The sequence below is a fragment of the Colobus angolensis genome, unplaced genomic scaffold, assembly GCF_000951035.1.
Source record: "Colobus angolensis palliatus isolate OR3802 unplaced genomic scaffold, Cang.pa_1.0 Scaffold49, whole genome shotgun sequence".
NCBI lineage: Eukaryota > Metazoa > Chordata > Mammalia > Primates > Cercopithecidae > Colobus > Colobus angolensis.
In genome coordinates this window covers 153,495-168,822 of record NW_012118376.1, presented here as the reverse complement: position 1 = coordinate 168,822, position 15,328 = coordinate 153,495, and the positions used below count along the sequence as shown (strand labels likewise).

The 15,328-nt window shown below is 40.1% G+C and overlaps 1 protein-coding gene and 1 pseudogene across 3 annotated transcripts in view; one reads left to right on the top strand and one right to left on the bottom strand.

Annotated features, from left to right (window-relative positions):
* The window catches only part of HOMER1 (homer scaffolding protein 1), a 142,675-nt gene extending 127,353 nt beyond the window's left edge, over positions 1–15,322 (bottom strand). For all 3 annotated transcript variants that reach the window (XM_011959205.1, XM_011959204.1, XM_011959203.1), the window contains exon 1: positions 14,223–15,322. In XM_011959205.1, coding sequence (XP_011814595.1) covers positions 14,223–14,227 — 5 coding nt within the window. In that variant the 5' untranslated portion in view covers positions 14,228–15,322. The remainder of the gene's footprint in view (positions 1–14,222) is intronic.
* Positions 11,844–12,363, top strand: LOC105524086 (annotated as a pseudogene).
* Positions 15,323–15,328: the final 6 nt, after the last annotated feature.

Genomic DNA, 15,328 nt, shown 5'->3' with positions numbered 1-15,328 from the left:
AAAAAAAAAAAAAAAAAAAAGAGTTAAAAAAAAGAGTTAAAGCATTTCCAAACTGCCTGTATCTGACCTACATTAGAGTATTACAGTTGCTAGTAGGAACTCAAAAAATGTTTGCTGAATAAGGGATCAGGCTTCAGATGTCTTTCTTTGGCCAGAGGGTTTTAAGAATACACTGGATATGAATGTTTTTAGGCAGGATCTCTTCTCTTCACTTTCCTACAGTCCCCACCAGTCCCAACTGTCTTCTATCTCATACTATCACACATTTTTCTGGTCAGCCAATGACAGCATAAGAGTTTGAAAGCTCTGGGAAAAATAATTCCAAAAAAAATAATTTTAAATATGGATACAATATAGTCCAATCTTCTCTTACACGTGAGGAAATCAAGTAACTTACAACTACCTCGGGATGATTCAGAAATTGTACAATATGCTACAATTGGTCCTTCTACTTGCAAGTCTCCACTTTGTTATTTTTGTTTGTTTGTTTTTGTTTTTGTTTTTGAGACAAAGTCTTGTTCTGTCACCAGGCTGGTGTGAAAAGTGGCGCGATCTCAGCTCATTGCAACCTCTACCTCCCAAGTTCAAGCAATTCTCCTGCCTCAGACTCCCAAGTAGCTGGGACTACAGGCGCATACCACCACGCCCAGTTAATTTTTGTATTTTTAGTAGAGATGGGGTTTCACCATGTTGGCCAGGATGGTCTTGATCTACTGACCTTGTGATCTGCCCACCTCGGCCTTCCAAAGTGCTGGGATTACAAGCATGAGCCACCATTCCCAGCAAGGTCTCCACTTTTAAGCCCCAGGAAAAATGTTTCAAGATACCATCTCAAGCTTTCTTTTTCTGGTCTGAACTCTTTAGAAAACTAGAGCCTGCCTATGTATTATGTAAATAGATGCATAAGTATTCCAGAGGCTCATGAGCCCAATAACTACAAAGGCAGTTAACAAGGCCGACTGATGGCATTTACATGTTAATATCAGCTTTGAAAACTCTATACCAAAAACATGTAATAACATTTCATTTATCAGAAGTACTTAAATGTATTCAAAATACAGTTGACCCTTAAACATGGATTTGAACTGCACCAGTATACTTACAATAATGTTTTACAACTGATTTTTTTCAATAAATGTATTAGAAAAATTTTTGGAGATTTGCTATAATTTGAAAAAACTTATAGATTAACTGCATAGCTTAGAAATATTGAAAAAATAGAAAAAGGCATTATGAGTGCATAAAATATGTAGATTCTAGTCTATTTTTTCATTTACTACCATAAAATACACACAAATCTGTTACAAAGAGTTAAAATTTATCAAAACGTAGGCAAAAACTTACAGACCATACGTGGCACATCTAGAAAACTGCAAATACACATAAAGATGCAGTATTACATCATGGTGTAACATTAACTAGTACATACTGTTCTACTGTAATAATTTGTAGCTAACTCCTGTTGCTACTGCAATGAGCTCAAGTGTTCTGAGTGTCTGCTTAAAATGCCACAGTAAATTGTGTATCCCAACAGTAAAATCATGGTTCTTGCATGTTTTTCATCCTTTTTAGTGCAATACCATAAACTTTGAATAACACCACGAGACCCATATGAAGTGCCACTAGTGATGCTGGAAGTGCTCCCAGGAAGCAAAGTCATGCTATTACAAGAAAAAGCTGAATTGCCTGATATGTGCTGCAGATTGAGGTCTGCAGCTGTGGTTGCCTACCATTTCAAGATAAATGAACCCAGAGTAAGGACCATTGCAAAAAAAGAAAAGAAAATTTGTGAAACCATCTTACCAGCAGGTGCAAAAACCTTGCACTTTTTGCAAAATACCTTTTTTCTCTATTGAAAATGCAGCTTCTATGTGGGTGAAGGATTACTATTAAAAAAAATAGCTATTTAATATGAATTGAGAAAAAGCAGTTTTTTGATAACTTAAAGCAAAAAGAAGATGAAGGATCTAAAGCCAGACAATTTAATGCCAGGAAAGGATGGTTTGATAATATTAGAAGAGCTTTGGCTTAAAAAATGTCCAGATAACAGGAAAAGCAGCTTCTGCCCACTAAAAGGTAGTAGATGAGTTCCTAGATGCCATTAGGAAAATCACTGAGGAGAAGGGATATTTGTCTGAACAGGCTTTTAATGCAGATGCCTCTGCCACCACAGATGGCAAAACCAATCCCTCCTCTTCCTCAGCCTACTCAATGTGAAGACAATGAAGATGAAGACCTTTAAGATGATTCACTTCCATGTAATAAACAGTAAATATATTTTCTCTTCCTTTTCTTTTGAGACAGAATTTCTCTCTGTCACCCAGGCTGGAGTGCAATGGCATGATCTCAGCTCACTGCAACCTCTGTCTCCCAGGATCAAGCGATTCAGCCTCAGCCTCCTGAGTAGCTGGGACTACAGGCGTGCGCTACTACACCCGGCTAATTTTTGTATTTTTAGTCGAGATGGGGTTTTGCCATGTTGGCCAGGCTGGTCTCAAATTCCTGGCCTCAAGTGATCCACCTGCCTCAGCCTCCCAAAGTGCTTGGGACTATAGGCGTGAGCCACTGCACCCAGCCATTTGCGTGTGTGTGTGTATGACAAGGTCTAACTCTATTACCTAGGCTGGAGTGCGGTGGCAGGATCTCAGCTCACTGCAACCTCTGCCTCCCGGGCTCAAGCCATCCTCCTACCTTGGCCTCCCCAGTAGCTGGGACTACAGGTGTGTACCACCATAACTGGCTAATGTTTGTATTTCTGTAAAGACTGGTTTTCACCATGTTGCCCAGGCTGGTTTCAAACTTGCAAGCTCAAGCCATCTGCTGCTTGGGCCTCCCAAAGTGCTGGGATTACAGGCGTGAGCCACTGCACCTGGCTCCTTATGATTTTAATAACACTTTCTTTTCTTTAGCTTACTTTTTTTTGTTTGTTTGTTTGTTTTTTGAGACGGAGTCTCACTCTGTCACCCAGGCTGGAGTGCTGTGGCCGGATCTCAGCTCACTGCAAGCTCCACCTCCCGGGTTCATGCCATTCTCCTGCCTCAGCCTCCCGGGTAGCTGGGACTACAGGCGCCACCACCTCGCCCGGCTAGTTTTTTGTAGTTTTTAGTAGAGACGGGGTTTCACCGTGTTAGCCAGGATGGTCTCAATCTCCTGACCTCGTGATCCGCCTGTCTCGGCCTCCCAAAGTGCTGGGATTATAGGCTTGAGCCACCACGCCCGGCTCTTTAGCTTACTTTATTGTACAAATACGGCATATAAAACATATAACATACAAAATATGTGTTAATCAACTGTTTATGTTATTGATAAGGCTTTCCAGTCAACTGTAGGCTATTAGTAATTAAGCTTTGGGAGAGTCAAAAGTTAAATGTGAGTTGGTGGGGCAAGTAGTACCTCTAACCTCCACCATGTTCAAGGGACAATTGTATAATGTATTGTGCGAGACTTACTTACACTAAAATTAAAATGCAGATTTTTCAGTACCATCTAGAAGGAAAACAACATACATTTAATGAACTCATCTATAAGAAACTAAGTTTGCAGTAAAATTAAGTCTTTGTAAACCACTATAAGGACTTAGAAAGCCTTCTCCAAATGAATCTATATCTATGTAAGCATGCATTGAGGAGCACCTGTTCTAATGGTAAGAGCCCCAAGGAGCTGGGGAATCCAGCACATGATCTGCCATGTCAAAGCTGCATAACCTCCCATAGTCACAGTTTCCCTTTGGGCTGCATCTCCTTCTCCACAAAAAGTACAGTTTAGTGCTAATACGCTAATAACTGACAAGAGAAATACTCCTTACACTTAAACAAGTTTTGCTAGCACTAGAGTAACTGCTTCTTTAGCCAATCTTGAAAAGAATGAGATAAAATTTGAGATAAAGCTAAAATTGATACAAATATCTGTAAGTATCCAGATGTAAGAACAGTGACTGGTCCTGATAACTTTTTTTTTTTTTGAGACAGAGTCTGGCTCTGTCACCAGGCTGGAGTGCAGTGGCGCAATCTTAGTTCACTGCAACTTCTGCCTCTTGGGTTCAAACAATTCTCCTGCCTCAGCCTCCCAAGTAGCTGGGATTACAAGTGTGCACCACCAAGCCCAGCTAATTTTTGTATTTTTAGTAGAGACAGAGTTTCGCTATGTTGGCCACGATGGTCTCGATCTCTTGACCTGGTAATCCGCCTGACTTGGCCTCCCAAAGTGCTGGGATTACAGACGTGAGCCACAGCGCCCTGCCAGTCCTGATAACATTTTACTGTAATCAATATTTTTTTTAAACCCTCACCCTTAAAACCCAAGAGAAGTTCTCTTTTTAATAACCTTACCCTTAAAACCCAAGGGAAGTTCTAAAACTTAATATGTTCATTATAGAGAAACTACAAGATTCAGAAAGACTAAAAAACAAAATTTTACTATCTTACCTCCCAGAAATAAACATGATAGCACTTTAATGAGTCTCTTTCAAACATTTTTATGCATACACAGAATTTTATATACTTGAAGTCATTCAGAACATACAATTTCGTATCCTGATTTCTAACTGACCACTGTACCATCTTTGAAAACATTCTTTGGGATAGCTTCTACCACATGAATAGCCTATAATGTAACATCCTAGAGTTTACACTGATTACTCAGAATATACAGTTAACCCCTGAACAATTTGTGAGTTAAGGACACTGACCTATGCTCAGTAAAAAATCTGCATATAACTTTTGACTCCTCAAAAACTTTACTCATAACCTATTGTTGACTGGAAACCTTATTGATAACATAGTCAATTAACATATTTTGTGTATGTATTATATACTGTACGCATACAATTAAGTAACCTAGAGAAAAAACATGTTATTAAAAAAATCAGGCCAGGCATGGTGGCTCACGCCTGTAATCCCTACACTTTGGGAGGCTGAGGCAGGCAGATCACTTGAGGTCAGGAGTTCGAGACCAGCCTGGCCAACACGGCAAAACCCCGTCTCTACTAAAAATACAAAAATTAGCCAGGCGTGGCCGCATGGGCCTGTAATCCCAGCTACTCAGGAAGCTGAGGCAAGAGAATCACTTGAACCTAGGAGGCAGAGGTTGCAGTGAGCCAAGACTGCGCCACTGCACTCCAGCCTGGGTGACAGAGTGAGACTCTGTCGCAAAGAAAAAAAAAGGAAAGAAAAGAGGCCGGGTACAGTGGCTCACGCCTGTAATCCCAGCATTTTGGGAGGTAGAGGCAGGCAGTTCACCCAAGGTCAGGCGTTCAAGAACAGCCTGGCCAACACAGTGAAACCCCATCTCTACTAAAAATACAAAAATTAGCCAGGCAGGACAGAGCAAAACTCTGCCACCAAAAAAAAAAAAAAAAGAAAGAAAAAGAAAATCATAAGAGAAAAATATATTTACTATCTATTAAGTGGAAGTGGATCATCATAAATATTCTTATCTTCCTCATCTTCACATTGAGTAGGCTGAGGAGGAGGAAGAGGAAGGGTTGGTCTTACTGTCTTGGAGTAACAAGAGGTGGAAGAAACTCTGCATATAAGTGAACCCACACAGTTCAAACATGTGTTGTTCAAGGGCATCTGTACTAAAATGTTGCAAAATACAATTAAACAGCAATGTCATCATTAATGTCTATTTCCACTACACTAATATAGGCATAGCAATAAGTATCAATCTAACAATAGTAAAATACTAAATGAAAGCAACAATGAAATACACAACTAAAATCTTACAGATTATCAGTTGGGTAAGGAAAACAGCAGCCTGCAAGATCTAGAATTTTTTTTTTTTTTTTTTTATCAACAGAATCTTAAGAAAGATCAGTTTAAGAGTGACTTGGGAGTAATCCCATTGAGCTTAATGTATACAGATCCCTGGCAATACTGAGTAAACAAGAGTAGGAGGAATCCTCAATCTGTAAACATCTTGGGAGCTGGCAGAGTGATTAAGCAAAGCACACAAATTTTAATGTTAAAAGCCATGAGACAGTGATTCATAACGGAGTAAGAAAGAAAACAGCACTGTTTTACAAAGGAATAAGCAGGGAAAAAAAAAGCACAGAAAGGTAAAGGGATAGGCTAAATAACTTAAATATTATAATAGGTTCAAAATAACTGTCCCATATACATTTAGGAATGTACAGACTTATCTTCCAGGAAGACTGACTGATAGAAATTTCTAATATGAGTATTTTGAGGTCTTTGATAGTCATGTCCTAAAGATCATTATTAAGAGTCTAATGAGGGAAACTGGAAAGTAACTGGGCAGAAAATTCCAACTCACACAAAGAAAGTCTTGTTCAGAACAACCCTTATAAATACTTAAATAAAACAGAAGAAAGACAATAACGACTTAAGATTGAGATATACATAAATACAAAGGTAATTCAAAAATTTATCTAGAAAAATTATCAGAAAAATAATTGGTATATCCAACTACTGGCCCAATTGCTAGAAATCAGGATTTTCTGTATATGAGCGCTAATTCCCACAAATCCTTTCAACTAATATTGCACATGTGTACCACACTATGAATTTGTGGGTTAGGAAGCACAATGTATAATACCCAAAGAGATACGTATCAGAGTTATATCTCTCAGTAGACTTCTATTGAGATTCCCCAATTAGGCTGGGCGCAGTAGCTCATGCCCATAATCCCAGCACTTTGAAAGGCCGAGGTAGGTGGATCACTTGAGGTCAGGACCAACATGGTGAAACCCCACCTCTATCAAAAATACAAAAATTAGCCAGGTGTGGTGGCGTACCCGTAGTCCCAACTACTAGGGAGGCTGAGGCAGGAGGAGCACCTGAGCCTGGGAGATGGAGGTTGCAGTGAGCTGAGATTGCACCACTTCACTCCATCTTGGGTGACACAGCAAGACTCCGTCTCAAAAAAGACTCCCCAATTAGACAATGACAAATTAGGAACAAACTATTCTATGGAGGGGGGTGGAAATCAAGGACATTCTCCTCTACAGGCCTCTGGACTCTGAGGCATGTGACCACATGGATCCAGACATGCCAACAGACATGACATAATAAACATGACTTTCAATGACCTTATAAAGTAATGAAATTGCTTTAGTATCTGTGTTCCCTAAGCACAGTTTTTTGTTTGTGTTTAATTTCTACGCAACTCTTACTTGGTAATTTTACAAAAAGCCCTCAATTCTTACAACTTTTGTGCCTGGAGGACTTGGTGCCAACACTTCTCAAAAGATAACATTGAAACTCTTCTTGTTTTATGGAAGAACATTAAAATAAGATGTTCGTAAAGCCGAGCTAATTTTTTAAGCTAATATTAATATTAGGTGTTAAAGAGATAAAGGTGATTTTTTTAAAAGGTAGAGAAAATGCAAAGGTAAGTGCACTACGAAGAACATTGATTAGATCACTGGTTGGGGGGGTTATAAACAATTTTATTTTCTGATACAAGACAGAAAACAATGACTTTTTGCCTTCCTTTAGTAGTCTACCTTGACAGAAAAAAACATAAATAAGGGTAAATAAAATTCAGTTCTTAACTAAGTCAAATGTTAGTTCGATATATAAAATTATTTTAGCTACACAAGATCCATACTGGCTTCACAATCCATTATTGGGTGGACAAAACCTCACTGAAAGAAGAGTTAAAAAGATGACCCTATAAAATTAATTATATTATCCAAAGTATTTAGCAGACAAAAAAAATTAAATTAATTCTAAATTGTACTTACCAGAGAACTGAACAATTTTTAAAAACTTTTAAAAACAACATTTTTAAAAATGCAAGTAGAAGAAAAAGGCAAAACAAAAAAGATTGTATGTGTCAATAATTTCCCTTAAAAATACTGCTTAAAACAAGCAACATTGATTCTTATCAGTTTCATCTTTTTTTTCTTTCTCAGACATTTCATGAAGAAGCACAGAAATGACTAATGTGTTAGACTCAGGACAGATGGGAAAAGGGGTATCAAAAGGTATGAAATGTTAAAATTAAGAACATAAGTTCATCAATAAAGTTGACTCTTTTAACAGAGAGTCATCATGGATGTCCTAATTTTATAGACTACGGAGAGGTGTGCTATAAAAAGTAAGATTAAAATACATGATTTTGGCCAGGCGTGATGGCTCACAGCAAGGCAGATGTATCACTTGAGTCCAGGAGTTCAAGACCAGCCTGGGCAACCTGATGAAACCCCATGTCTACAAAAAGTACAAAAATTAGCCTGCCATGGTGGTGTGAGCCTCTAGACCCAGCTACTCGGGAGGCTAAAGTAGGAGGACTGCTTGAGCCTGAGAGGTCAAGGCTGCAGTGAGCCATGATGGCACCACTGCACTCCAGCATGGGTCACTGCACTGTCTCAAATAAATAAATAATTAAATATATATAATTTTATTCACATACTGAAGACCATTGAATTATTAGTTTTTAAAAAGTTTTACCTACTCTTGGCTGGGTACAGTGGCTCACACCTGTAATCCCAGCACTTTGGGAGGCTGAGGCAGGCAGATCACGAGGTCAGGAGTTTGAGACTACCCTGGCTAATATGGTGAAACCCCATCTCTACTAAAAAATGCAAAAATTAGCTGGGCGTGGTGGCGTACACCAGTAGTGTCAACTACTTGGAGGCTGAGGCAGGAGAAATGCTGGAACCCAGGAGGCAGAGGTTGCAGTAAGCCCAGATCACGCCACTGCACTCCAGCCTGGGTGACAGAGCGAGACTCTGTCTCCAAAAAAACAAAACAAAACAAAACAAAAAAGTTTTACCTACTCTTGCAATACTCATTCAATAAGACAGATGTGAAAATTTTATCTGAATTCTTGTATATGGGCTAAAATCTACATAAATATTCCTTATCACATGTAGATTCTTTTGAAATGAAGATATTTAACAGACCTGAAACTCTGCAATGCCTCAAAAGCCCTCAACTTTTCAAAAACAAACAGAAATATTAGCCACAGGTCATAAGGCATTACAAATATGCAACACAAAAAAACTGCACATTTCATTCCATTAGGTATGTCCTGAGATATAAATCTACATAAAATGTTTTATAGTCATTTAAAAACTACGTCAGAAAAAAATTATATCAGAAAACATTAAGCACTCACCACTCATTTTCCCTACTCTTCTGTCCAGTTAGTCATATTAATCCAAAATAACAATCCAGTAACTAAAAACAAATACTTCAACTAAACACTAAAGACTGAAAAAAAAAATCACATGGCAGTAGAGAGGTCAGATCTTTTGGGCTATAACCACTTTTTCTTCTGAGATGTTTAATCACTCAAAACTATAAACTATGAATAAAGACAGTTTCTTCTGTCAACCCCTTAACTCCCGAATTCACTATTTTATGACCCATAGTTAGTGACTTTGCTAAGAACATACCATGCTCTTTGCTACATTATTACCTCTGCACATGAAATGTCCTATTTCTAAAGAAGCTGCATTCAGTCAACTACACATCTCTCAGTCACTATCCCTCCCCTCCCCACTTCGGAACTTTCCAGGGCCTGCCCAACTATCCACTTCCTCTACCCAGTTCATTGTTCTGGCTTGGTGTTTCCACAGGATGCAAGACACAAAACTGAATTTTAAATGATTTTTTAAACTGCTCTCTTATTCTGCTTCCCTGATCATGTTCTTACTCTGCTTAAAACCCTTTAGTAATCTTCACACAGAAGAGAAGTGCTTTTCAAATTATCAGTTGCTACCACAGCATCATTAAATAAATTGAGTGGGTCACCATCATCAGTCTATCTTAAAAATAAAATAGAATGGAACACAATAGAAACTACCAGAGTGCACCACACAAAGCAAGGGTATTATGTAGTGACATTTTATCATTTATATACAAGCATATTGGGTTGCAATGTAAAGATGCTTATCTTTCCAATGGGTCATAGCCAAAAAAACCTCTAAACACACTAGACTATAGGATAATCCAATCTTTCATTTGATCTACATGGCTCTCCAACCCAGCCCCTGCATAATAAGGCCCTAGACCTATCTCTTGCTACACCAAAGGGAGCTGGCTCAAGCAAACAAGCTTGTCATGCCAAACTCATTTGCGGTTCCTCGTTTTAGTGGTGTCAATCACTGTTCCCTCTGCCTTGAATGCCCTCTAATTTTTCTAAGAGGCTCACTTGTACTCATCTTTCAGTATTTAACACCTATCACCTCCTCTACAAAGCCATTTTATCCTTCCCTCAGCAGCTAATGTCCCAATACCCACTTCGTGTCTCCATAATGCCCTACATTATAGCTCCTACAAAATTTCATTGCACATTTTAATTTTAGGCCTGACTGTCTTCCCAACTTCTAAAGTAAAAACTCACTAAGGGAAGGAGTACATTGTACTAGTCTTCCTATCAGCAGCACTGAGCTAAGTATGTGCACTATAACATAGGTTCGAAGTTGGTAAAATGAACAAATGAAGAATATAAAGACTTGCATCTAACTTGTCTGTTGTCAGAAATGATAGGGTGGTTATCTTTGCAATAAAACCCCTTCATAGTGCTGGAATCAGGATTTTCACATTTTTGCTACAACCCCTAGAGAGCAGAACCCTGCAGTTTGAGGCAGAAGGAGGTGTTAGCTTCCTGTCTTTCAGCAGAGACTCAGTTTGGGCTGCAATGTAGCAGCACTCATTTCCACGCTTCCAGAAGTTACCTGGGGAAAGAGGGCGAGGAAGGACTCCAGAAGTTCCCATAAGCAGGTGAGGTAAATCAGAAGCAGCATTAACAGATTTCATTAGCAGGGAGAGCCCTATTTTATGTATAAGCAGCTCTTAATAAGAGAAGGGAGGGAAAGAATTCTTTACCATTGCTGATGGCACAAGGTTGCCAATATGAGCTAAGTAAAAACAAAGGGTGTCGTGAAAAAACTGGTTGAAGTTACTTGATTTCTGTTGCCTACTCTAATAGTTCTGAAATAGCTACTGACTCACTGCTGTCATTATGAGATACTATTTGGAGGTGGGGGTCATACCTAACAGGGACTTCTCACAGAGGCTTCAAAACTTTTCAGAGACTTCATTTTATATATATGAATGCCTTAATTTTTAGGGGATCTGATACACCTATTTTACAAATCCATACTTTAGTTGCCTTCACTGCAATTAGCAGTTCATGCAACATCCAAGATACTTTGACAGACTTTGCCAACTGTCAAGTTTCAGCTGTTCTTTTCCATTTCCACAAAGTTCATAAACTACTATTAGGGGAGCCATAATTTTTTTCTGCCCAATCACTGATTTTATTAAATATAATTCCTTTGCTTAGACTGCCCCTAGACTTGCAATAATTATCTACAATTAAGACAAAGATAAATCCTTATCATAACCTAACATTAGTTTAAAAAAAAATTTGTAATATATGAAACACTTTACCCACAGTATTAAATTTTAGATATCTATTACAGCAAGGTAATTAAGGATTGCTAAGGTAAAGCTTTAAAGGCCATTTAAAGCCCTGTTTCCTTTTGTTTGAAATAGGTCCAGGCAGCTATGCTAATTCCACAAACATTTATTAGGCATAAATACGCATAAAGTGTAGAAACATCAGCAAGTGCCTTTGCTTTGCTGTACGCTCTTCTACTTCCACCTACCCTTCCTCTCTCAACTCACATAAAACAAGGCACTATCAATGAGAAAGGGTAATAGCCCCAAACACAGGCTTTCCAAAAAAAATAGCACCACAAAATGCCTGCTCCTTTTTCTCCTCAGTCCATATATAGGACTTTGTTAACTAAAGGACAGATACATTCATTTATAAACAAATTAATTATGCTAAGTGTCTAAATACATGTTATATGTGGTGCTTACTTTCCCATTTTAAACAGTAGCCCCCTCTATTAAATTCATCCTGTCTCTTCCGGTTCTAGGCACTTCAGGAGCCACAGCTTAAGGTGCAAACATGACCAAGACCAAGAACCACACCACACACAACCAGTCCCGAAAATGGTACAGAAATGGTATCAAGAAATCCCAATCACAAAGATATGAATCTCTTAAGGGGGTGGACCCCAAGTTCCTGAGGAACATGCGCTTTGCCAAGAAACACAACAAGAAGGGCCTAAAAAAGATGCAGGCTAACAGTGCCAAAGCCATGAGTACATGTGCCAAGGTTATTAAGGCCCTCGTAAAGCCCAAGGAGGTTAAGCCCAAGATCCCAAAGGGTGTCAGCCGCAAGCTCAATCAACTTGCCTACATTGCCCACCCCAAGCTTGGGAGGCATGCTCGTGCCCACACTGCCAAGGGGCTTAGGCTGTCCTGGCCAAAGGCCAAGGACAAGGATCAAACCAAGGCCCAGGCTGCAGCTCCAGCTTCAGTTCCAGCTCAGGCTCCCAAAGGTGCCCAGGCCCCTACAAAGGCTTCAGAGTAGATATCTGTCTGCCAACGTGAGGACAGGACTGGTGCAACCCCCAACCAGGCTGCCACCTGCATGGGGCTGGGGTCCTCCTGTGCTATTTGTACAAATAAACCTGAGGCAGGAAAAAAAAATTCAGCCTAAGCTTTCCGTGGTAAAATGACAGGCATTCATGCAGCTTAAAGGTTGTGGAAAACTGATTTTCTTCCATGATGCTACTACTACACAGTCTAGACAAAATGCAGCCATCAACATGAAACACTGCTGCTTGATTTTTTTTCCTCCAACATGTTTTAAACAGAGCTGCAGATGCTCAAGGGAAGCCATATTTCTAAGGTTTTGAACAGTAGTATTTTTCAGTATTTTTCTCATGTAAAATTGGTGCAATTCATCCAAAACATTTTTCAAATGCCATTATTTTTCAGCGTTAAGTGCTTAAACTGCTTAGAGAAAGGTCTCCATCAGAAAGATCGACTTCCAGAAACCAACTAGTGATCACTAAAATGAGGAGAATAAAAAGAAAATAATTCATTTTTTACAGTTTGAAGAAATCTTTAAGTCATCTCTAATTCCTTCATTTTACAGATAAGAAATAGAGTCCACAGAGGTTAAGCAATTTGCCTCAGATCACTAAGCTACTAATAGCAGCGCTACAAATAGAATGAGGCATTTTAATTACTCTTAGCAGTACCCCCAAATCATGCAAGTTATATGTACTCTCATCACTTGTCATTCAAGTTTTTAAAACCATTATCACTTTGTCATTAATTTCTGAGGAAAGTCTCCTACAACATGTTCTAAATTTTCAAAGTTATGCATATTAAACTTCAAATTCTAACTCCAAAAAGAAGGTACTATTCAAGAACTTTCCTCAGGAAGTTTCAAGCGTGTGTACACCCCTAAACCATCACAATGAATTTCAGAGTCCATTCTTTCAAAATCTGTCCCTCAACTACACTTTAGATGTGTTTGTTCACCGACACACACACACAAAAAGAGAGAAAATTCTGGAAGTTCTTCTGCCAAAAACCAACGACAATCTGTCAATGAAATCTGATTACTCCATTAACATATTATGGGTTTCCAGCTTAAATTAGGAAGTGTCACTAGCATTTCATCAACCCACAGTGTGAAGAGTTAATAAAAGACTGGAAAATGCACTCTCGGTTGGTTCTGGGTCCGAAGGAAGGTGTAGATCTGATACTGTTAACACAAACTGAAGGGCTGAGCTTAAAAGCGAAACACAAAAGGAGTGAACAAGTTCCTTAAACAAAAAGCCTTTTCCTACGGAATGCACCCGCACCGCGGTGACCGCATCAGTAAGACTGAATTTCAGATTTTCGTTTTAACGTCCCAGTAAATCAATTCTATACATTTTAGCTTTGGATATTCAAGGGCAAAACAGAGGGCACCGTGAGGGCAACAATTTACTCTGGATCACTTTCAAGGACTGTTGTCTAACCACTCATTACAATCGTTCCTTTGTGCAACTGATTATCTAAAAGTACTGAGAGAGTGCAGTAGTTCTCTTTGAAAGATAACCGTCAGCAAAAGCTAAGATAATGTGATTTTGATTACAAACTGATGCAGCAGTCTGACCAGTAAAGTGTAGAATGCGTTGTCTTTGTAAATATTACTCACAAATCCATATTCAAGTTACAAACGATATATGTGTTTCTTAATTATGACCTCTGGTACCGCTCTACAAAAATGCAAAAATAACCTAAAAGGTTAGCATGCCTATTTCTTTAAAGTATGACCAGCTTAGCAAGGTGGCAAGTTTGTTTGAAAACACAAAACACAATCACCACCACCGCTCAATAATACACATACATAAACAGATTCGAAGCTGTGTTAAGCACAAAAATCCTTACCCCATTTTGCCCAATGAAAACTTGCTCTGAAGTTTCAGCTCTTATGCTACGGAATAACTTCCAAAGGAATTTCTCCGTCTGCTATTTCGCAGTTGCTTTTCCACCCCCACCCCCAGATCCTTGTCCGGAGGTATTTCAAGGATGCTGCCAATTCAATTAGTTCTCTTAGGTAAAATGACTTCTCTCTTGTAAACACCAAAACGTTCAAACAGAGGCGGCATTTGCTTATTCGAGTTAAAACGCTTTGCGGAGGAGAGAGCGATCAATTCTATTCCACAAAATGAGTCTACAAGTAGGAAAATGCAGAATCTGGCTTCACCGAGTCCTACAAAAAATGAGTTCGCTGGTCATTTCACTCATGTCCTCCTCGACACTCAGGGAGAGCCAGGTAACTCGGCCTTTTCAGAGCTAAGGCTGCGGGTTCAAATTTCTCCACCACACCAGGTCCCCGGGGGTGGAGCGAGCAACCAAACGCGACGTGCACGTGAATAAAAATCCCAAAAGCAGTAATGCCACGGCTTCCCTGCGCTCACATTAGGAAAAAAACTACATAGAAAAATCTCCTCGAAGTGCAAACCCGGCAGCTCGCAACCTGCACGGCACTCCACATTGGAATCTGTCTTTTTAAATGTTTCTTCTCCTAAGACTCGGAGCAGAGAAGAGGTGGGGAGGAGGAAGAGAAGGCTGGGCAGGATCGATTCATTCTCCCGAGGAGAATAAACAGAGCCATTTCCAGGCTGGCAGCAGGCTGGGGGCGCAGCGCACGCCGGGGAGCTGGAGGAGGGGGCCCGATCCCACCTCCCTCAGCCCCTTCCCGCCCCCCGCCGCCGAGCACAATGGAGCCCGGCTCGCGCCCGGCCCTTCATTCGCGGCTGCCCCCTCTTCCCTCCTCTCTTCAGAGCACAGCGGATCTGAGGCTCCCGTCGGCGGAGAATGAATGAATCACAGAGCCAAGCCCCACGCTTCCACTGGCGCCCTGCCCCCAGCTCCAGGGCGGGCGAAAGGGGCCGAAGGGTCGACGGGCGCCTGCCCGAGCCAAGGCGGGAGGCTAAGCCCGCGTCGGGGCCAGGAGAGCTGGGCTCGAAGCCGAAGCGCAGCCGCCGCTC